The sequence below is a fragment of the Osmerus mordax genome, chromosome 10 (genome assembly GCF_038355195.1).
Source record: "Osmerus mordax isolate fOsmMor3 chromosome 10, fOsmMor3.pri, whole genome shotgun sequence".
NCBI classification, from domain to species: domain Eukaryota; kingdom Metazoa; phylum Chordata; class Actinopteri; order Osmeriformes; family Osmeridae; genus Osmerus; species Osmerus mordax.
The window spans coordinates 16,801,183-16,822,926 of NC_090059.1; the positions used below are offsets into that span (position 1 = coordinate 16,801,183).

Here is a 21,744-nt window from a genome sequence, read left to right on the forward strand (position 1 = left end):
AAACTACACATAGGGCTTTTGCTAAAGGCAAAACACATTTCAGATTACAGATGAATAATTGACAAATAAAGCTGAAAGGGCCAGGTTCACTTGTAAATCCCTCTTTTGGCAGATAATGTGCCAAGCTTTACAAGTATGAACGTTAAATAAATCAGTGTTGTACAGTGTATTTACTGTAATGCCATGAAGGCCTGGATGAACCGAAGCATCTGAAATGCTCTTGAGTTTAAGGATATCTGCCTCATCAACACAATTCTTTTTTTCTCTCAATGTCAAGATGATGTAGTACCAGGAACAAGGAGTGTACTTAGTTTGAAGAGGGCTGTCAAATCGAACTGTCAGACTGCACTTTTTGATGGAGTCGTATCGCCCGCTCATCTGTCAATCAAGGAGAAAGACTGCTGCCAAAGTCAAATTCAAGAGTTGAGGAGAGCAGAGTTATATGACAAGCTAATGTTTCATAGTCTGGGAAAGCGGAGATATCTGAAGGGCATTGTTAACACTTAATGAGTCTTCAGAAATACTCTGCAGATAATAACAGTTTTTAGGGCACTAATAACCTCTATGATAGGCCACAAATTATAATTTATTGGCACATTGCACACGCAGGCCAATGCATGACAGCCAAACAGGAACACTTACAGTACATCATGTTAGCATGCAGTAGCATATCACACGTTCTTGCATGTACAGTAAATAAGATAGTATTTTTACTTCCTAAAATACTATCTTTAGTTCCCAGACACACTTAAAAGTAGTGTACCGCCTCTGGATCCATGTATGATTTGTTGATCCTCTGTGTGCTCACCTAAGAGGAGAGGCCCTAGGCAGACTCCTCCCCTCACCAGTCCAGCCGCGGGAGCCCTAGTCCCCAAGAGAAATCCTCTATCCTCCCCTGCTGTCCACAGTCTGTCGGTAACCAGCAGCAGCTGCAGGCAGGCAGCCAGAAGTACCCTGGGAACTAGACCCCGTGTCTGGGAGAGCATGGCTGATGGGCCAGCCAACTCTTCATCAGCCTGAGAAGGTATGAATAGCTCAACCACAGAGCACAGCTCGGGTGAAGACGTTGCCAGGTTTGTGTCTGCAGGGAGAAAAACATTCTCCATGTGTGATGTTATGGTTCAAGAAGACCCTGCAGTGATTCAATACCTATGATGATGACACCTAAATAGACTATTGAGATAAACATTGTGACCCATGTCTGATATTGGGTTGTTGGTATTGACAGGTACTGGTAAAACTCAGTAGGTATGTATAATATGAGTTAGTGAGGGTACACAGTCTGGTGGGTCGACTGTAGGTACCATGCCAGCCTAGTTTAGACACTAACTCCCTCTAGTGGCTCTTCCTGGAAGTATATACCTCTATTTGGGGGTAAGAAACAAGTAATTTACTCACACTTAAATTGCTCTGGATTATATAGGAAGAACCGGCCGTTATCACAAGATTTTATCACGTTTAACAGACTTGTGATTCATGTTACTGACATATTAGAATAACTTAATTGTTATTTTCCCAGCACTTAATAAAAGTGTATATTTACATTTAGTCATTTAGCAGACGCTCTTATCCAGAGCGACTTACAGTAAGTACAGGGACATTCTCCCCGAGGCAAGTAGGGTGAAGTGCCTTGCCCAAGGACACACGTCATTTTGCACAGCCGGGAATCGAACCAACAACCTTCTGAATAATAGCCCAACTCCCTAACCGCTCAGCCATCTGACTCAGCCGCTCTGTAATCTGACTCAGTGTATATATTGTAAGGTTTTCCACACTGTTGTGATGCATACAAAAGCACTCATGTGTTTAACGAAAGCACGACGCTTTTAGATGGAATTGTTCTATTTAAATGCCTGGCTGCAGGCCTGCACTCCCGCTTGAAGCAATTATCTTGCAACTTCCCTCTGACATCATGGCTAATAATGTGAGCTGCTCTTCACCCTATGCTCATGTGTCTTCCGATGAAAGAGCGAGTACCCCCTCATGACTGGCTTAACAGCAGATTTGGTGTGTGTCTGGGAGTGTTGTGAGAGCCGTGTGACACCCTCGGACCCACACCCTGCCTGGCTCTGAGTGCGTGACCACGGCATCACACGATGTCTGGGGACGAAAGGGCCTGGGGAGAGGCAAGCTTTTTCACTTTAGATCCAGAGCTGGATCAGCCTCCACGAGCCTGTTGTGCAACTCACAGAACAAGTTAATTATTTATAATTTTTTCCTAAGCATTGGGATTAAACTGGTGAATCGATGTAAAATAAATAAACATCCTAATGGATCCATCGCAAATATTTGAGTTCCATTCCCATCACAATACTGCCCCTGTCTGTATGACATCACGCATGACATGTATAACATGGTTGCAATAACATATCTCTGATTGGCCTATACAAAGCATGGCAAAATTGGTCAGGCGCTAACGAATTTCCGAGGTATTTCAAAAACGCTAAAATCATCGAAAAATATCTTAACAGGAGTGCACTGACTGCACAGCACCGTCTACAGGCTACACTGTATAAATAACTATTTGGCAATTCATCATGACATTGCAAAACTAAATTATTGTGCCCATTCATTGTGTATTCTCACTGTTCCATATTCTTGAACAATATATTGTTAAAGGAATTCTGTTGGCCTCCGTTGTGGTAAAATCGATGATTATGTGACTGTTCACTTGACGGAATTTGCAAATATGTGCAAAACATGGGATGAGATCAGCGTTGGAAAAAGTCCAGGGGAGACGAGAGACTATATTCGCATAAATTAAGTCAAATGTATGGAAGCATACACTAAAACAATCCAATAAACCATTCTAGTCTTACCAAATTGTTTTTTGTTTTGTGTGAAAATGCGTGTTAAAACACATGACATCGCAGAGCCGGGCTGCATAACACAACGATTTTACGGTTCACTGTCTCTTTATTAAGAGCGGTTTTCAGGGGGGAATCGAGCGTTAAATTGATTATTCGCCATCACAGACCCTCCTTCCTCCATCCCTCCTCAGAGGACATGTTATTCAGTGGTCACTCGGCACACTCGGCAGTTTGAACATAAGGCACCAGAAATAATTGTAAAACAAACATCACAGGATATTTTCGGCACGCGGTGAGTACGCTATACTGTAACCTTGTTTTAGGCACCATTCTAACATTTCTATACTGGTAAATTATTAGGTGCTTCTTCATCATATCTGTCAATAAAGCACTTGAATTGTTGACCACATCCAAATGATCAGAAACAATAACACGTGTTCTATGATAAAAAGTTGAAGATGTCAAGAATTTTATTGTGGTTGCTTTTCCAAAAAGCAATGCTTGAATGATTATGGAAATACTTTTTGTTAATTGCAAAATATAATAACAAAATAATCTAAAATCTCACATTGTCGAGTGTAGGCTATTTAGTATACACCGAGTATCTTGTATGTCTTTTGTTATTTTGATTATTTTCGACACCAGACAACACTGTAGCCACATACCCAGTATATGACCGTCACATGACTGCACTTACTTTTATTACCAAAATCATTGTAATATCAGCGCAAGTCAAAATATTTCAAGTCGGTGTCCACTATGGATTTTAGAGTAAAGAATGTAATATCCGATATTACGGCAGTGTGCTATGCAAACAAGGAAACGATGTTACTAGTCCTTGATCTAGTGAATAGACACGGTGCTTTTACACGATGTCACTGTACAATGTATCGAGAGAAGCATTGATTGGATCTGCAACACTAGGGGTTGCCTTTGTTGCTGGGTACTACATCGGTAAGGCGGAAAAAGATTTGGGGTCCAACTTTACTTCTTTAGAAAAGTAAATGTCAAAAGTTAAATTGCATGTGTGGTGCTGCATATTATCTGTCAGATAAGACAGGCTGTGATTTTGCTGCAGTTGTGCGTTCTGTTTTACTTGATCTTACCATTCAAGCTGTTAGGGAGATACTTACACAGCTGGCATGTCTTCCTCAGGCAAAAGAAGATCGCGAGTTTCCAGCATGGACATTTTCAAGAGCCACAGTGGAGGAAAAGATAACCCGTTGATGCAATATGTTATCAATCATTCGATGAGGGAACATCCGGCCCTGAAAAAACTGCGTCTGGTAAATGGGATGATCTGATTGAACATGAACCAGTGCAAACAAAGCCACCAGGAATATACTGTACATTGACCCTGAGTAGCCTACTATGGTTAAAAACAAAAGAACAAATCTTTTTTAGTCATGTTGTACAATAAGATTTGGGATTAAAATGAAGATCTTTCTCTTTCAGAGAACCATGGAGGATCCACTGAACTTTATCATGGTTGCCTGTGAGCAGTCCCAGTTGATGGCTAACCTTGCCAGACTTATCAAAGCCAAAAAAGCTATAGAGATTGGTATGCACATTATATATTAACACATATTATACATATTTAATTGAGCATTTATGACCATGTGTAAGCCTTTGCATGGTATCGGTTTGTGGTAGTTATTTCAGTGTTACCATTATAGTCTCCAAAATAGATCAACATTGTCGATTATGTAAATTGACCCAATGAACTTGATCCTTGGTCACTGGCCAACAGGAGTATACACTGGATACAATACTCTGAGCATAGCATTGGTTTTGCCAGAGGACGGCAAGATGGTTGCTTGTGACGTCAACGAGACATTCACAAACATCGGCAAACCTTTCTGGAAGGAGGTAATCATGGGTTTGTTTCCTAAAATATAATTTCATAAATTTCTCAGTTTGCTTGCCATTTGTACTATCTTTAGTGAAGCTAACAAACCAAGCTTGTGAAGATCGTTAAAATATTTGGAGGTGCAATGCAATAGCACTGACTGATACTATATTCCCATTATGGCAAGTGCTGAGTGCAGTGGATTGACTGGTTCCCAAGGTAACGGATACAAGTTCTGATTGATACACTTGCATGTCATCATGAACGCCATCTTTGCTGGCTGAGTACTGACTGCACCCTGACTGAAGAGTGCATGCTTTGGTGTCACGGGCATTATCAGTAACACACAAGATGGCATACCTGAGTTAATCATTTATCATGTCTAACTATAGAGATCATAATGATTCACTTTGAGACGTGATTAGCTGTGGTTATAGTAGTTTTGATGTTAAAGACCTGTCCAAAGGCATTGAATGGGAATGTTTAGCTTAAAATGTACATCGTTTAATATATATTCTTTACCAAATAATTTTCATAATCTAAAATCTTTGTTGCAGGCTGGAGCGGAAAATAAAATTGATCTACGCATACAACCTGCTCTGAAGACGTTAGGTACGGTATGCCATGTTTTTATAACGCCACAACATACACTGCGACACGATCACAACAACAACAGGGGACAACAACAGGGGAGTCAGTTGGCTGAGCGGTGAGGGAGTCAGGCTAGTAATCCGAAGGTTGCCAGTTCGATTCCCGGTCATGCCAACTGACGTTGTGTCCTTGGGCAAGGCACTTCACCCTGCTTGCCTCGGGGGAATGTCCCTGTACTTACTGTAAGTCGCTCTGGATAAGAGCGTCTGCTAAATGACTAAATGTAAATGTAAACAACGACGCTGACATGGCGGCCATCTTCCTCAGATGACCTCTTGTCTGCCGGGGAGGCCGAGACCTTTGACTTCATCTTCATCGACGCAGACAAAGCCAACTACAACAACTACTATGAGAAGTCACTGCTGCTTCTGAGGAAGGGAGGCATCATCGCCATTGACAACGTGAGTATTCCTGCCTCACGACTGCCTCAGTGTGTCTGTTAAATGAACTTGGGTCAGACTACATTTACATTTAGCAGGCACTTATCCAGAGCGACTTACAGTAAGTACAGGGACATTCCCCCCAAGGCAAGTAGGGTGAAGTGCCTTGCCCAAGGACACAACGTCATTTTGTACGGCCAGGAATCGAACCGGCAACTTATGATTAATAGCCCGATTCCCTAACCGCTCAGCCACCTGACCCCCTAGGATGGACTAGACTAGGATGGAAGGATTGCTTTCAACCATTTGATGGACAGCGGTGCTCTTGCCCCGGGTTTGTCTCGCAGGTCCTGTGGAGCGGAAAGGTTGTCAACCCTGCAGAAGATGATGTAGACACCCAGGCCATCGACAAGCTGAACAAGAAGCTGCATCGAGACGTGCGAATCAACCTGAGCATGCTTACTGTGGGAGATGGACTGACACTTGCATTCAAATTGTAGCTTATGCCTTTGTGTTTCCATTAAGTAATGACAATCAGGTAACTGTCCTTAATGGTAAGGGCTTATATTAGAATCCCTTTATTTCTTACCACATCTTATCAGGTCTCTGTTCCTTAACGTCGATGTTAAAGCTCAACTGTTAAGATTGTGGATAATGTAATTGTTCCTTTGTGAGTACGAAAATGACAGAGTATTGTGAGTGTGTACATATAGTACATCTGTTTAGTTCATGGAATACAAATACCAAAGCCTGAAAGGGTCTACTTATTGTACATGGTTTGTTACTTGAATGAGATCAATCTTTGATGACATGCACCGTTAACCAAGGTCTATTGAAAATGGTACTGTACCGCTATAATACAGGTCTAGTTAGTAGTTAAAACATTCTTGAAACAATAGTTGCTTCTGTTTAAAGACTTTATTGCAAAGGTAGACATACACACTGACTAGGTTTCTGATCAATTTCCCAATCAATTTTACACAACTATGGGGTGGGGGTGTAGAGGAGGCACTCAGATCTGTACCATCACTCGAATCACACGGAGAAAAAAACAATTTGGCATCGTCTTGCAACTTCCATGTTCAACTAAGAAGCAGTTTGATCAAGATAATCGGGGTTAGGCCTGCATTTGACCTCAGGGTGGGCAAGAATAAACATCTACTTATAAATACAGATCATCCAATCAAATGATGTCTAGTTGGTAAGCATTTTTAAGTAGGAGCAGCCATGACAACAGGCAAAGCATTTTACTAATGAAATGCTAATACATGTGCAAACGATAAGGGAGAGTAGGGTATAAATAAAAAGGTAAAAAGGTGTCCACTAGTGTGCAAAATAAGTTCAGGTTTACATTCTATGTTCAGATTATATTATCACACAAGTAAAATCTGAAAATTCTCTTAGAACTGTACTTGGATTGTCTGATGAACCAAATCAACAAATACAGGTTTGCGTTAATTAGAAGGATGTGTATCATAGCAGGAACTGAACAGGGTTGAGGTACATGGCTGTATAAATAACAGACTCAGTAAACACATGATGGCGACAAATTTAAACAGTGGTTGTAAGGGAGGCCATCTAACAGTATCAGGACAGGGGGGGGGGGGGGGGGGGGGGGATTGATCCCTGTGGGAGAGTGTTTTGCTGAGTGGGTTGGAGACACGCAAGGCCAGTTTCTGCTGATATTACCTTAACTGTGAGGTCACTGGGTTTGTGGAGATGCTTAAGCCTCCAACTCTAGCCCCAGTCCCAGTTTGTGGCCTCCAGCATTGATGCTCTTCCCGTCGACCAGTGCAGAAAGGACAAGCTTCATACCTGCAAAACAGAGAAGACATTTGAGTTTTAAAATTTGAGAAATAGATGTATTTATTTGTAATTATGAGGTGAAATGTAAGCGGTACTATGGCGACAAGAGCTAATTTTCACCTGGCCGTAGAGTTTGAGTGTAGCCAACTCCCATCAAGCTGGCATTATTCACTTTAGCCTTGAAAAAATAAAAAGCAGCACAACTAGTTAACTAAAACATTACAAATAACATCTATATGCAATGTACCAGACTATCGATTTCCCAATAGCACCCACTTATGACTATTATTAATTAGAAGAACTAGAACCACTTACAGATATGGAGGCAGTGGAATCCAGCTGGTATTTGGCAGCGATGCCAAAGCGGGTGCTGTTGCTCCCTGCGGTCCAGGCCAAGTTCACAGCAGTCTCCAGCTTGTCGTTCACCTTCTGGTAGATGGACCCACCAAATTCTGTGCCATCATTACTGGAACACAGACATGAACCACAAACATTAATTAGCAGTTCCTAGTCTGTATATGGGGGGTGGTTGGAGATTTGCAGAGTCACACCCCCCCCCCCCCCTGCCATTTTCTATTTACCTCTCTTCTGTGAAAGACTACCGTATTTTTCGAAAAACAAGCCGCATTTTCTATAACCCGCAGCCCACCAAAATGGGAGCTTTGTGTTTGTAAATCGGATTTTAACCCGCACTGAAATATATGCCGCACTTGATACGCTTTTCTGTTCTAAAACCGGGCTATACGCCGCTTCGAAATACAACCACAAGAAAATGGTAAAACCGGTTTAAATACAGTAATGAAACTAGTGAAAAAATCCTTACACATTGGTGTGCAGCTGGAAGTCTCCGGTCTTGTAACCGACGGCAAAATTACTCTGGGTCATCTTGGATTTGGCAGTGTCGAAGGTCATCTGGTAGCCAGCCAGCCAGCCCTCGTAGCCTGCCACGGCCGCCCCATGAATGGCAGGTCCAGCAAAGTCAAAGTCTACATCGCAGCCAACGTTGACATATTCACGCTTATAGGCCGTCTTGACCTTCCCACTCTTCTTGCTGTGAAACAGCACACAGGGAAAAGGTACATGAAAGGGATCCCTTAATTCACTCTGTATCCAGTACATGTATAGTTAGGTTACACAAAGCATTGGGATTGCTCCCTTGTCATTTTCCTTGCACATCCCATTTGACTGAGAGGCTTGGTGAGACATATTCAACTCAGATTGATAGTTTTACAGCAAAACATACCCAGTATTTGGTGAGAATGTGGTGTCAAATGTAAGTTTCAGCCCTTTAGTAATCTAAAAGGAGAAAACAATAATTACATCAAAACAATTTCATTAACATTGATACATCCCCCAAACACACTCCGTTGCAGTGCATTTCATGAACGGGTTAGTCTTTTTCCTGCATACCTGGTCTTCCACAGTAATCTCTGTCCCGAGTGTGTTGTCTGTGGTCCACTTCTCTGTAAATGTCAACCCATATTCAGCCCACTTGTACTTGGTTTCCAGGTTCCCATTGACTTTGCTGGTGTCCGTGTTGGATGAGCCAGACGTTTTGAATTCCTACACAGAACGAACAACAAGATCACTTAGGCCATGTAGAAGCTATAGTAAGGCACTTCCTATTCCCCTACGTCACTGGACACACCATCTTTATTAGCTTAACTCACCACTCCACTTGAAGACTTTGTCTTCACATCAAGTTTCACCAATCCAAAACCTGTTAAATAAAACGACCACAACATTGTTTAAAGCAATTTTATTATTTGGCTTTGCCAAAAGCAAGCGTTTGTGTGCAGGTTTTGTATTGTGTAATGTCAAAGATTACATCTTTACAGGTCGGTCAATAATAGGATCTAATTTTTATTAAACTCACCATATCCTTTATTAAAGATATCCTTTGCTGATTTGCCAAGGTCGCCGTATGAGGGGGGGACAGCCATTCTTCCTGAGAGAGAATAGTTAGAGGATTTGAAAAAAGCTACTCTATCAACTTAATGACAGAATTCTGCATGGCCCAGTTAGTTAAGTTCCTGATGTCTAATAATGAAACTGAAAACTAGATCTGTTCACCATAGCAAATTTGTCGGTAGAAGGTAGTAGGCGATGCAGCATTAGTGTAGCTTGTTACCCGTTAGTGTAAAACCACTTAAACCTAACATTTACTCACTATTGTCCCATATTCATGAATAGGAGACAAGATTCATATATACTACCTATTTAATTGTGTTCGATTCATTTTAAGAGACAATGCTGCTGTCTTATTGCCATTAGCCTACATTTATCAGACTTTAAAAGGGTCCCTCTCCAGTTACCTGTTGCTAGCTACTCGTTAAAATCTCTTTTGACATGACAGCAGCAGGTTCGTCTCTACTCTATAGGTAACTGGCCATGACAGCAGAAATGACTGTCGAGCCAGACAGCTAGGTAGCTATCTTAGCTGGCCAGCTAACAGGAATTGTACGGTTTAGCACAGTCGGTAGCTAGCTAGCGTTTTAGCGTTGCTGACCTTAGCTAAACTAGCTAGCCAACAACTGAAAATACACAATTTGGCTATCTAGCTAATATTACCACCGTGAAATGGCAGTTCACCTGCAAATATTTCTGGACAACATAGCAACTGAAAAGGAAATTGGCTATAAATCTAGTTATGTACTTACTGACAAATGTTCGGGGAGACAGTCTATGTTCTCAGCAAATCGTGTCCAGCTGGAGGGCGATGTGAAGGAGACACCGCAACCAACACCCCTTCTTGACCGAGGTGCGGCAGGACCCAGCAATTGTAGCAGTTCGATTTTTGCCTTTAAAATAATTGCAAATTCAATGTATTTGTATTCATTCAAGTATGTAATATTTAAATATAAAAATTATTATTGTCTACACGTGTAAAATATGTTAATTATACCAACTAGTCAACCGAGCATTTTTTTTTAAAGAAATTATATATACGGCAATTGCAAGCCTTCCTTTTCGCCATGGCAACCACAACGATTGGGTCCTTCAACAACAGACTGACGCTGCTGTTGGTTGCTAGATAACTCAGTGTGTAAATATGGACGGTATCTGTTAGCACCATAGACATGTCTATGGTTAGCACTAGATCAAGTATAAAGTAGTAACGTTATGTCCCGCCTACATGCATAAGTAACTTGCATAACTACAATCATTCCTATAGTTCCATAACATAACGTTAATGGCAAACTGCTATATTGGCTATAAGCACACGACCACAGTGATACATATTTCCGATGAAAAATAGGCCAAGCCAGGTCTAGAACTTCTGATGGAAGTTAGAAACATGACTTTTAATAACCAGAACAGGCTAACATTAACGACTAGCAAGCAAGCTTACAATCAGATAATTGGGTACATTATAATGTAGGCTAGCTAAAAATTGTTGGGTAACTACTAGCCTAGCTAACCTTACTCTTCAAATCCGGTGTTAAGTTAGATTACTAGCTACTTTTACCTTACCTTCATAGTTGTCGATGTAGCTCCAAACGTACAATTTGAAGCCCCCTTCCCTCTTACATCTTAATTGTCATTTTGGGAAAATAACCCTTACTCCTTGTAAAAAATACCAGCATATTGTGTGCGAGAACTTACATAACTGCTAGCTTACCGGAAATTGGGGACCTGGTTTTTGCAGTGTGCGGAAGTGATGCGCGCATAGTGAATTGAATAGGACGTATGCAAGTTAACGTGACAAATTGTCATTTTCAAATGTATGAAATGTGTATTTTCAAATTTACCAACAGTATGTATAAACATTTATATATTTCTTCATTTTTTATATTTTAGTTTTTATTGGTTTGGCAGCCCACAGTTTGGGAATCTCTGTACTAGGCAAAGGAAGTTTTTCCACCAATTATTACTTGTCAGAGTAGAGCATATCTCTGTTGAATCATGAATCATATGTTTTCAATCTCAATTTACTAATGGAAATAAGTATATGAAAATTTAAATCCTGTTTTTACCACACATTCATTCACACATGATTTTAAATTCAGTTTAATGATGGAAGAGAAGCATGCCATCAACTGGCACGACAACTAAGCCACAACATTGCTACATTTTTATTACATTGGTAGGAAATGACTGAATTCAACATCCTGTAGTAAAACCATAGTCCTAAACTGTTGTTCTGAACACTAAACCAAACGCAGAACCACAAATATAAGAGCTATAACAACATGTGTCTAACATTAGCAGTTATTTGCAATTAGCTAGAACTCATAATCTGGGCATCCAAGACTATAATGGTTAACAAAATGACATGAATGACTGTACTTAAAAGTTAAGATGTTTTTACGTGATGGACAAAACCAACACACGAACATGTTTAAAGTCTTGGTCATATCTACACTCACATGCAAACCCATGAATACCAGTTCCAGTGTGTTATTGATGTTGTTTTTCTCTAATGAGAGGAACATCTGAGATCAGTCTTGATAATCAAAGCGCATTGTGTTTCAAACATACACATAGTTATAAGCAACTGTAAACATATTTTTGTTCAAGTGCATGTTGCAAAAACTTGGTACATGAAATGTAAAAAAATAACTTTTGACATATCCAAAGTGAAATAAATTAATAAATTAATATAATAATACATTGGAATATGAGGGATCTGTGAAGGTGCTAAAACAATTTGAGAAAACATGTTGATTAATATACGTATAGGGTAAACTTGTCATGAAGTCTGCTCACTTAATACTCAATGCTACAAGCTAAACAACTCCACAATATGTAACATCTCATCAGATATGCTTTTCCTATAAATACAAATTCATTTTTACACCTAGAGTAATTGGCAAATGGAATGATTTAAAGACAATTGTACACTTTCTCATTCCATATTTTTGGCTGTTTTTGAAATGACACTGGTAATGGCCCTTTTTCACTAAGATCTGCTTGGATCAAGGTACCAAAATGAAAGAAACCAAAATACCATATTCTGTACTATAAGAACAGGTCAGAAATCAAGCATTCAACATTCAGGTAATACTGTTAAAACTACCGTTGCTTAATTTGAAATGATGTATTTTTGCACTCCCTTAAAACCATAATAATAGCCAGCAGTAATAAAGTTATATATGTTTCAACAACTTGAATGTCATATTGTTAACACATTTTCATATTAAGAAATGTAGCAACACTTAACATAGATTATGTTTCTACTATTGCTTTTAGGTGGTCCATATTAAGATAAGAGCTTAAGTCATTGAGTCAGAAACATTTAAATACCATGTATGCTGACAAATAATCTAGTCTTTAGAAAATAATTTGTTTTAATGATTATACAACTGTATAATCATGGATGTCAACTATTCATTCTGATTTCAAAATAAGGTATTTGGTTACATATGGTGCCTGAGAATATATTTTTCGTGGTGTCCCAAACCATCACCACTGCCACCACCAAGTCTCCTAGATTTGTTTTAATCTTAGACTGCATATAAAGATGCTCCCAGCTTTGCAATGCACTTCGTATAGAGAATATTTTCACAATTCCATTCCTTAGAAACAAACAACAACCTTAACCTACCCCAATAAGTTCACTTTTCAAGTAAAATAAGGGAGAAGGTGAACACTTTCTAACAAACCCCAGAGTCGACAGAAATCGCTTAATCCCTTTCAACATGCCAGCAGTGGTAGCACAAGTCACAGAACATAAGGGGGTTTGGCTCGTCCGTATCCTGTCAAGACCCTGGCACGACTAGGATCACGATCATGCAAGCCATTTCAACAGTCTCTTAACTATTGGAAATGAAAAACATCATATACCCACGTTGGCCATTGTGGAAAGAGCAGCCGCCTGCTCCTTGGGCTGCGGTGTCCCCTACCTGATGAGCCTCCTCATGGCCGTGGGTCGAGAGAAGGGCCAGCAATACTCGTTGGGCACCGGCCCGTTGACGTTGCACTCGAAGAAAGAGAACATGGGGAACCAGATGCGAGCGCGACGGCTTTGCTGGTAAGCTCGCGTGTTGGCCAGAGTGTGGTAGTACAGGAAGAGTCTGGTAGTGATGTAGAACGCGATGAACACATCGATTGAGTAGTGTTCGTGGGCGGCCAGAATGAAGAAGATGCCAAACAAATTGAGGACCCAAGATAAAGTGTGAATAAAGTTCCAACTTCTTGGGGTGTCTGTAAAACCAAGATACACATTTCAATGCTAGCTTGAAACAGTATGATAAAGGTGGCTGAGCGGTTAGGGAATCGGGCTAGTAATCCGAAGGTTGCCAGTTCGATTCCCGGTCATGCCAACTGACGTTGTGTCCTTGGGCAAGGCACTTCACCCTACTTGCCTCGGGGGAATGTCCCTGTACTTACTGTAAGTCGCTCTGGATAAGAGCGTCTGCTAAATGACTAAATGTAAATGTAAATAAAGGTCTGTATATTCACTGAATGATTATTACAATCTGAAGTACCACTATAGGACACTAGGTGAGAACAACGAGACAAGACATCAGTTATCAAACACAAGAGACCTGGTGTGAAAAACTCACATTCAGTGACAAAGAAGTTGAGCATTGTTAGGACCACAGTGTGACCACTGAACATGTAGTCGCCACATGTATGGACTCCTGTAAGGGTCATTCCAAACCCAGTCCAGATGGCCACAGCTCGATGTAGTTTGGCCCACACATCACCATATATCTGGGAGAAGGACAAGGATAAAGAAAGGGTCAGAGGAAAGTACTCCCATTTATTCACGCATGCATTCAGCTGAGCATGAGTCTCTACCGTCTTAGAAGCAAATATCCAAATCAGGTTTACGCTTCCATGTAACCAACAGAAACAAAGCGCTGTTGTTTTACATGTATGTGGGAAAATAAGTACCTTTCCTGAGCACTGCAGGTGCTGTCCGGGCACCGACAGGGACGTGACGAACATGGTGATGCAGCGCAACATGAACACGGTTCCCATGAGGCTGCACAGGCGACGCAGCAGGATTGACCTGTGATGGGGTTGTTTCAATGACAACGCTGCAGTGAATCCAGGACACAGTGTGTGGGTGCTGCCCCAGATCATTACTCTACCTGTGTTTGTGGAGTAGCAGGACCAGCAGCCAGATGTTGCAGAGGATGACTCCACATGCCTCGGCCATGGAAAAGGCCCATGGGATTCTAGGAACACTGGTTACAGAAAGAAATGGGTTGAATCTTCTTATTGCAAGTTGCTCAGATTCTTTCTCCCAATCCATTAAAACAAATCTGTGTTTAGCGTCACGGATGAAACAGATGCCAACCAGTGACCAGAGACACAAAATATAAAGTAGACCAAAGTGATATTTTACTATTTAACAACCTTAAAATGAGAAAGTAATATTTTATACAGTGAAACATTCTAGGACCTTCTTTTCATTTTTGGGAAATTTGTCAACAGAGGAACTTAAATAACCAACACAGGAGACCCAGCACTTAGGCATTTGCCACTTCATAAGAGTCTAAAATCGCCTTTTAGAATGTTCTCTTGAAACTGCCTTGAGAACATTCCAAATAACAACTTAGCATAAACAACAGTTCTTGCAGTCTATGACCACACACAATTTGAAATACATGAGTCTAAGAACAGACACGTGCAGAAAATAGGGCAGTGACAACGTCCATCTGGCCTGATATTCTAGCAGCTGATTAAAAACGCAAAGCATTTCTGGCCTGACTCCCAGACTTCTCCCACCATCATATTCACTTTCACTGCTGCCTTTCGAGCACCCCTTCATGTTCACAACAAAACATCACAGTTGTTGTCATTATAAACTAGTATAGGTATATGGTAAATACTACACAAACTAGCACACTTTTTGAAGTATTCCAGTTAGCAACCCACCTGTCTAAGAAGATATCTGGCAGGGGTGGGTAGGTGCGCATGTCCGGCACCCTCTCATGCACTATGACCATTACGAAGGAAGTGAATCCGAACACAAACATCACGTATACGGAGCTGAGCACCGTCTTCCAGTACTCGGGGTCCAGACGTCTCGTCTGCTGCTTGTACTTCCCGTTGGTGTACTGGTGGTACTCCTCTCCCACAGGAGCCGTCCCGGCGTGATCGCAGTCCGCTGCGGGGTCTCCGTTGTAGTGCCAGTCTCCCCCACCGTTGCCGGTGGGCGAGTGCCCATCGAAGGGCAAGCCCAGCTCCTCCAGGATGTCCGAGTTCTGCTTCTGGAGCTTGCGGAGGGACACCATCAGGCGCTTGATGTCCCCCAGTATCTTGAGCTCCAGGGGGGGGGAGCGGAGGTCGTATTCGCTTAGGGTCAGGAGGCTGGTGCCGTCCAGACGGTGCACGTTACACAGGAGGTCCACATAGTCGCAGAAACCCTCATCCTTCAGCCACTTGGCAACATGTTTGGGGGTCCAGCGTCGGACGCTCAGCTGAGACATCACCCTACTCTGAGAACTGAGAAAAGAAACAAGGCGACAGGTGACTTGCTGCAGGAGGTGACACACAGATACTGGCCCTGACCCTGGTATGGGTCATGGATGACACTACCAAGGAAACGTGACAAAGTTGTGTCTCGAGACAGCACCGAAGTCCAGACAAGACAAGACTTTGAGAAGGATCTCAGTCAAGATTTTGGCACTTGACTGAGCAAACACTGTTTACGACTGTCTAATGATTTGAGCAGAGGGGGGAAAACTGTATTAGCATGCTGAATAAGAACACAGGGCAGAAGTTCCACACCCAGAATAGGTCTCAGAGATTACAAACATGAAAATAAATAAGTGGAGCTACTGCAATATATATATATATATATATTTTTTATTCTTGCAAAAACAGTCCCGTGGTTAAGTCTTAGAGAACAACAGATTCACAGTTTCGATTGAATCAGCAGAGTCAGTTTCTATCGCCTGCTAAGCAACGTTTCGTAATCATTCCAAAACCAGACCCAGACAGTTCCAGTAATGGCTGATTCTGAACTGGGGGACGTCCAGACACTAGTGTATTCAAGATACAGGGCACACTACTTCAAACCCATACAAAACTTAGCTCTTATCCACTTGTCTTGTAAGGAACACCTAAAAAAAACGACATACAGAGTGAGCTTTTGCGTTCAACTTTGGCCACTCAGATGTTGCAAACTGTTGGTAACAGTTATGTCTTTGAAAGGAAAGCTTGTTCAATGGGGATCACACCCTCTATTATTCTTGGTTACTAATTATAGCCTTGAAATAGGTGGAGTATACCAGTTGTTTGCTATTTAAACACCAATTAAATTAATAGACCATGGATTACTGTCAAATTACAAGTTGAAGGTTAGGCTATCAAAGCAAATACAACTTAACAAAATAGTTCAGAAATGCACTGTGATCATTGCTTTTGAACGACAGCCTCGCCTAAGACACGATTCTCACTTACGCCTTCTGGCTCAGATTTGTATCGGTATACAAACTTAGAACTGAATCTGAATCGGACAGAGGAATTAATACAACTGTGGAGCATCATGTTTATGCAGCATGGACATTGTCTTGAATAACTCCAGTAAGTTAGGATACACTGTATTGTCCGTCAGTGCAAGTCAGCGAGATGCTTATCATTACAACTATGGTGCAGACCACATTGTAGCTCTCTCCGGCGAGACACAATCCATGTCCTCGACTATGTAAATCCGTAACACCTGGGGGGCTATACAACAGTGCTGGCTGCAACAAACGAACTGACAGCAAAACAGAAAACAGATTAGATGTTAGCTAGCATTAACACTAGCTCTAGATAGGTTAACGCAGACATCAATCTGTCAAACAAGCTAGCTACTTAACAATAAAGCTAGCAACGTTAATATAACACACACAGCTCGTCTTACGCCAACCCAGAGAGATGATGGGAAGACTGAATATCGTTAGCTAGATAGCCACGTCAATAGCTAGTTAGCTAGCAGCTACCACATAGTTGAGTTGTGTGGTAGTGGCAGTGTTAACAGGACTTCAATTAATTAGATGGTTGAAGCTATTTGGACACCCGTGGAAAATACTCACCGGATTCCAGTTCGAATCTGTTTTGACATATACTTCGATAACAGGGTTGATGCAAATCATTTCTCACAGGTTGGCTACGCTACTTTACATCAGCGTTGACCACATAAGGGGCAGAACCGTACCTATGAGAAAAGATGCGCAATTATGTTATATTTTACAGTAGGCCTACATAGACCATGTACGGGAACACTGACACTTGCTGGTCAACTATGCGTACTATGACACTTCAACTTTGAAACAATGATTTACATGTTCTACTTTCTGACTAAATGTCTTTAGTACCAAAATTAAATGTTGTTCATAATAAATTACAGAATCCCCAAAGCACCAAATGTAAACATGTGTAACTTAATATACACATTGGGACACTATTTTTAATTTTAGACTAGGGCAAAGACACCTGCCACTGTCACTATACCCGCATGATCGCAAATTAACAGCATAAGAAGATGAATTGGTTAGAGAACAAATTCGTTAGAAAATGCATTACATTGTAAACTGTAGGATAAACTGAAATCTGATGGGTCACAGTTATGTGTAATGTCCAGAAGAACAATGGTTCATCTGACGCTGCAACAGTGAAAGAGTTGGAGAGGGTTTTGTACGGGGGTAAAAGGTTTGGCAATCACGTGGACGAAGTTTGGCCGAACTTGTTTATTGCGGACATGTAAGTCATTCAAAACCACTGCTGATTGTTGTCCTGGGATAACATGCAAGGGAAGATGAATTTGAGATTTGGAATGTTTTGGTGAGATTACTGTATTTCCCCCCTGTTGATTATGATCAGGTCAGCGGCCAACGACCGATACGGTTTATGGAAGCTGGGAATCACCCATGTCCTTAATGTTGCACACGGAAAGGCGTACTGTCAAGGAAGTCATGATTTCTATGGATCCTCTGTGGACTATCATGGGGTCCCGGCTGACGATTCTCCCTCTTTTGACCTCTCACGCTACTTTTATGCCTCTGCTGAGTACATAAAAAATGCACTTGACACACCAGGAGGTAAAGAATCATCGAATGGAATAGCCTAGTTCATTAAACCATGGATACCATCCTGTATTTTACTTCACCAAGGTTACGGTGTGTGTCCTCTACAGCGTTATTTAACGCTCCGCTTGCCTTCCCTCAGTAGCCTCTTGGGGGGGGGGGGGGGGGGGGGGGGGGGGGCGTTTCAGACGTTAGGCTAATTCATAGTTGTAGTTGTCCAAGGTCACTGTTGTAGTCATGGCCAATAATGTATTTTTCGCAAATATCTTTGATAAAAAGTTTCCCCAAAAAGGTTTCAGAAAGATTTTTGAAAAAGTTGTGGGAAAAAAACTATTGAGCAGTTTCAAAAACTTATTTTTAAAAACTTTTATAGTCCAATAGAAAATATTTTTTCCCAAATATTTTTTCCACTACTTTTTTTCACAAATATTTTTTCACAAATATTTTTTCACAAATATTTTTTCACAAATATTTTTTCACAAATATTTTTTCACAAATATCTTTTCACAAATATTTTTTCACAAATATTTTTTCACAAATATTTTTTCACAAATATTTCACGAAGCGCCACCCGCTCGGCTGTAGTGGACACACACCGTTAGTTTATGAATAATCATTGATGATTTTCACCTGTTGTTTTATTCTCCAGCTAGGGTCTTTGTCCACTGTGCTGTTGGAGTGAGCCGTTCTGCGTCGCTAGTTCTAGCCTACCTAATGATCCATCACCACTACTCCCTAATGGACGCCATTATAAAGGTCAAAGAGCGACGGTGGATCTTTCCAAATAGAGGATTTCTGAAACAGCTCTGTGCTTTGAATAGGAAATTACACACAAAGGCTTGAGCTGAGAATATTATCAAGGTATTGACCCAAATATTCAATAAACATTAATACATACATAATAAACATTGTGTTTATTAAGGTTATGTAATCACAGTTCATTTACAGTAAGCAGTACTGTAGCACAGGTGGTAGCATGTTCTAACCACATGGTGGTGTTTGTGTTCCATCAGTTCAGACCTATCCTATTAGAATCCAGATGTTTTTTCCAGATGCAAATTATTGCTGTTTTGGATTTATTGAATTACTAAGTGTAATGTGAAAAACATGGAACCAGCCTACAGCTGAATGAAAATGTGCAGCTGGGGCTGTTATCATACCGTCTTTATGAGTAGGGACCACACTAGCCTGAGCGCTAAATTTGGTACGTGTCCAATGGCGCTGACAGTAAACAAACACCTGCTAGCAACAATCATCTTGGGAAGGGGTGAGGGTCTAGTGTTTACTCTGTAGCGTAAAGTACTCCGTTTATTCATTTAAAGTGTAATCTATGGTTAAAATGACATCATTAAACAACAGGATAAAGGAGTATCTGTCTGTGAAGGACCTACAAAAAGTGTTGGATTCATGTAAGCTACAGCTGAATCAGATAGATGAGGTTTGGCCCAACGTATACATTGGAAATGTGTAAGTACAGTATGTTTTTCTCTCACTTATGGGAATTCCACTGCTCTTACATTGGTTTATAATAATACATCTTGTGGTAGGCTACTTTGAAAGTTATGCATCATTATAATGATGAAACTGCCTAGATGTGTTGCGATAGATAACAAAGAAAACTGTTATGGAATGTTATGTCATCATATTACCTTGTGCGTCAGATTTAGGCTGATGGCAAGGCTTGTGTAAATACAATATGCATTCTCAATACATTTTCTGAGAGGTTTGGAAAATTATATGTACTGGACAGTTGTAAATCAATCAGAACAGTTATTCATCTTTCCTCTTTTTGTCTTACCAGGGCAATAGCCCAAAACACGACTGCCTTGCGGAGATTAGGGATCACTCATGTTTTAAATGCTGCTCATTCCAAGCGAGGCAGCATAGGAAACCAAAGGTTTTATGGCAACGAGTTTGTGTATTGTGGTATTCCAGCAGATGACTCCACTCACTTTGATCTGAATGTTTACTTCAAACCTGCTGCAGACTTCATTCACAAAGGTTTAAAAACACCAGATGGTAAGGTTTTTTCATTTTCTCCTATTGTCAATTTTGCACCAAACTGAACACAATTCAGACCTTTTGATGCAAATAAAAGCCTAGTACAAAAAAACATTGCAGGTGCTTCCTTTTCAAAGTCAACTCTCTTCACCTGGGCTTACACTTATAATTGCATACTCAATCATATACTGTATGTTTTCATCCATAAAGAAGCAATAATAAAGAACCTTACCTTGCATAATGTCTATAATGTCAACCATGGTTCCTCTCCCAGCTCCTTTCAGAAAGAGGACAGTATGGGATTAACCTGACAGCCTGGGCCTGTCTGCAAAGGGACCTTGAATGAACAAAGGCAATGGACTGTGGACCCTATTTTTAGCCCTCAGTAGGGACTGGAAGGGCCACAGTTTGAGACAAGCAGTCATGTATGATATTAATAAGACGGAGGACTCTCGCTAATCCTCTCTCCCTTTCCTTCCCTCGCCTCTTTTCTCCAGGGAAGGTGCTGGTGCACTGCATCATGGGAAGGAGCCGCTCCTCCAGCTTGGTGTTGGCATACCTCATGCTCTACCACCACATCCCCCTCCGTCATGCCCTCCAGGAAGTGGTGCAGAAGAGGGCCGTTTACCCCAACAGGAACTTCCTGGCACTGCTGCTGGATCTGGATCTTCAGCTGAGAGGGAAAAAGAAAACGTGTGTGATTATTTAGAGGTGAAGAAACTGCCACACCTTGATCTGAGTGATGGATTACCTCGTTGTCGTTTGTCAGGCAGCAAATTCCGAGGCATGTCCAGAGTTTGAATCAAGGCTTTGGGAAGAGATGGAGAAGATAGAAGATACAACTTCATCCTTGGAAAAATGTGATGTTCAACCTTATAATTGTCAGACTGTTTCACAGATAACTGTGTGTTGATGTCGAAGTACTGTACACACAGTGTGTCAATATACATGGACCAAAAATCCTTTCAAAAGGGACACTTAAATGTTTCTTATTCTTAAAGATCACATTTCCCTGGTCAAGAATCTATGCAATTAACCACAAGGCCGATATGTTCACTGAAAAGAGAATAGATTTTTTTTAAAAACTGGTAAAAATAACTACACAATTTTTTACTACTTTTCCTTCAACTACCTGAAACATATGGATGCCTCTATCAATAATTCTAAATGTGGTGTAAGATGTTACAATGTGTCTGAAAATAGAAATGACATAAAACTAAACGCAACAATTGTTTTTGTTTTTATTGTTTTTACTGTATTTCTGACAGGATAGATAG

General features: G+C 41.0%; 5 protein-coding genes across 8 annotated transcripts; 3 read left to right on the forward strand and 2 right to left on the reverse strand.

Annotated features, from left to right (window-relative positions):
* Nucleotides 1-982: 982 nt before the first annotated feature.
* Nucleotides 983-6,462, forward strand: LOC136950201 (catechol O-methyltransferase domain-containing protein 1-like). 3 transcript variants are annotated; one of them, XM_067244372.1, is made up of 7 exons: nucleotides 983-1,024; nucleotides 3,966-4,096; nucleotides 4,266-4,371; nucleotides 4,561-4,679; nucleotides 5,217-5,271; nucleotides 5,578-5,711; nucleotides 6,038-6,462. In XM_067244372.1, exons 2-7 carry the CDS (start codon nucleotides 3,992-3,994, stop codon nucleotides 6,188-6,190), a joined length of 672 nt encoding a protein of 223 aa, XP_067100473.1. In that variant the 5' UTR covers nucleotides 983-1,024; nucleotides 3,966-3,991; the 3' UTR covers nucleotides 6,191-6,462. The 3 variants fall into 3 exon arrangements, with proteins under 3 accessions (XP_067100473.1, XP_067100472.1, XP_067100471.1); XM_067244371.1 differs by lacking the exon at nucleotides 983-1,024 and adding an exon at nucleotides 2,955-3,102; XM_067244370.1 differs by lacking the exon at nucleotides 983-1,024 and adding an exon at nucleotides 3,634-3,764.
* Nucleotides 6,463-6,593: 131 nt separating this feature from the next.
* On the reverse strand, nucleotides 6,594-10,245 carry LOC136950200 (voltage-dependent anion-selective channel protein 2-like). Its single transcript, XM_067244369.1, has 9 exons — nucleotides 10,157-10,245; nucleotides 9,373-9,444; nucleotides 9,167-9,216; nucleotides 8,907-9,059; nucleotides 8,740-8,792; nucleotides 8,320-8,547; nucleotides 7,812-7,962; nucleotides 7,617-7,674; nucleotides 6,594-7,505 (listed from the first exon to the last, which is right to left on the reverse strand). Exons 2-9 carry the CDS (start codon nucleotides 9,437-9,439, stop codon nucleotides 7,414-7,416), a joined length of 852 nt encoding a protein of 283 aa, XP_067100470.1. The 5' UTR covers nucleotides 9,440-9,444; nucleotides 10,157-10,245; the 3' UTR covers nucleotides 6,594-7,413.
* Nucleotides 10,246-11,557: 1,312 nt separating this feature from the next.
* On the reverse strand, nucleotides 11,558-20,858 carry LOC136950894 (sphingomyelin synthase-related protein 1-like). Of its 2 annotated transcripts, none has more exons than XM_067245404.1 (6): nucleotides 20,700-20,858; nucleotides 15,330-15,899; nucleotides 14,540-14,635; nucleotides 14,340-14,457; nucleotides 14,006-14,156; nucleotides 11,558-13,643 (listed from the first exon to the last, which is right to left on the reverse strand). In XM_067245404.1, the coding sequence occupies exons 2-6, from the start codon at nucleotides 15,881-15,883 to the stop codon at nucleotides 13,339-13,341; spliced, it is 1,224 nt and encodes a 407-aa protein (XP_067101505.1). In that variant the 5' UTR covers nucleotides 15,884-15,899; nucleotides 20,700-20,858; the 3' UTR covers nucleotides 11,558-13,338. The 2 variants fall into 2 exon arrangements, with proteins under 2 accessions (XP_067101505.1, XP_067101504.1); XM_067245403.1 differs by lacking the exon at nucleotides 20,700-20,858 and adding an exon at nucleotides 17,477-17,535.
* On the forward strand, nucleotides 17,911-19,358 carry si:ch211-223p8.8 (dual specificity protein phosphatase 13A family protein). Its single transcript, XM_067245411.1, has 3 exons — nucleotides 17,911-18,143; nucleotides 18,264-18,481; nucleotides 19,116-19,358. The coding sequence occupies exons 1-3, from the start codon at nucleotides 18,010-18,012 to the stop codon at nucleotides 19,307-19,309; spliced, it is 546 nt and encodes a 181-aa protein (XP_067101512.1). The 5' UTR covers nucleotides 17,911-18,009; the 3' UTR covers nucleotides 19,310-19,358.
* On the forward strand, nucleotides 19,659-21,669 carry LOC136950898 (dual specificity protein phosphatase 13A-like). Its single transcript, XM_067245410.1, has 3 exons — nucleotides 19,659-19,933; nucleotides 20,268-20,485; nucleotides 20,965-21,669. Exons 1-3 carry the CDS (start codon nucleotides 19,797-19,799, stop codon nucleotides 21,174-21,176), a joined length of 567 nt encoding a protein of 188 aa, XP_067101511.1. The 5' UTR covers nucleotides 19,659-19,796; the 3' UTR covers nucleotides 21,177-21,669.
* The last annotated feature ends 75 nt before the right edge of the window (nucleotides 21,670-21,744 follow it).

What these genes read in the sequence shown, in the direction of transcription:
- LOC136950201 (XM_067244370.1), top strand. Translation starts at nt 3,683, where the DNA reads ATGTCACTGTACAATGTATCGAGAGAAGCATTGATTGGATCTGCAACA. An exon ending in TGTTGCTGGGTACTACATCG is followed by an intron (nt 3,765 to 3,965) that starts GTAAGGCGGAAA and finishes TGTCTTCCTCAG; the next exon opens with GCAAAAGAAGATCGCGAGTT. An exon ending in ACCTGCTCTGAAGACGTTAG is followed by an intron (nt 5,272 to 5,577) that starts GTACGGTATGCC and finishes CATCTTCCTCAG; the next exon opens with ATGACCTCTTGTCTGCCGGG.
- LOC136950200 (XM_067244369.1), bottom strand. Translation starts at nt 9,439, where the DNA reads ATGGCTGTCCCCCCCTCATACGGCGACCTTGGCAAATCAGCAAAGGAT. An exon ending in ACATTCTCACCAAATACTGG is followed by an intron (nt 8,548 to 8,739) that starts GTATGTTTTGCT and finishes GCTGTTTCACAG; the next exon opens with CAAGAAGAGTGGGAAGGTCA. An exon ending in TTCCAGCTGCACACCAATGT is followed by an intron (nt 7,963 to 8,319) that starts GTAAGGATTTTT and finishes TCTGTGTTCCAG; the next exon opens with TAATGATGGCACAGAATTTG.
- LOC136950894 (XM_067245403.1), bottom strand. Translation starts at nt 17,505, where the DNA reads ATGTCAAAACAGATTCGAACTGGAATCCG. An exon ending in ACCTGCAGTGCTCAGGAAAG is followed by an intron (nt 14,157 to 14,339) that starts GTACTTATTTTC and finishes TCCTTCTCCCAG; the next exon opens with ATATATGGTGATGTGTGGGC. An exon ending in CAACTTCTTTGTCACTGAAT is followed by an intron (nt 13,644 to 14,005) that starts GTGAGTTTTTCA and finishes TTGGTTTTACAG; the next exon opens with ACACCCCAAGAAGTTGGAAC.
- si:ch211-223p8.8 (XM_067245411.1), top strand. Translation starts at nt 18,010, where the DNA reads ATGTGTAATGTCCAGAAGAACAATGGTTCATCTGACGCTGCAACAGTG. An exon ending in AACTTGTTTATTGCGGACAT is followed by an intron (nt 18,144 to 18,263) that starts GTAAGTCATTCA and finishes GATTATGATCAG; the next exon opens with GTCAGCGGCCAACGACCGAT. An exon ending in TGCACTTGACACACCAGGAG is followed by an intron (nt 18,482 to 19,115) that starts GTAAAGAATCAT and finishes TTTATTCTCCAG; the next exon opens with CTAGGGTCTTTGTCCACTGT.
- LOC136950898 (XM_067245410.1), top strand. Translation starts at nt 19,797, where the DNA reads ATGGTTAAAATGACATCATTAAACAACAGGATAAAGGAGTATCTGTCT. An exon ending in AACGTATACATTGGAAATGT is followed by an intron (nt 19,934 to 20,267) that starts GTAAGTACAGTA and finishes TTGTCTTACCAG; the next exon opens with GGCAATAGCCCAAAACACGA. An exon ending in AGGTTTAAAAACACCAGATG is followed by an intron (nt 20,486 to 20,964) that starts GTAAGGTTTTTT and finishes TCTTTTCTCCAG; the next exon opens with GGAAGGTGCTGGTGCACTGC.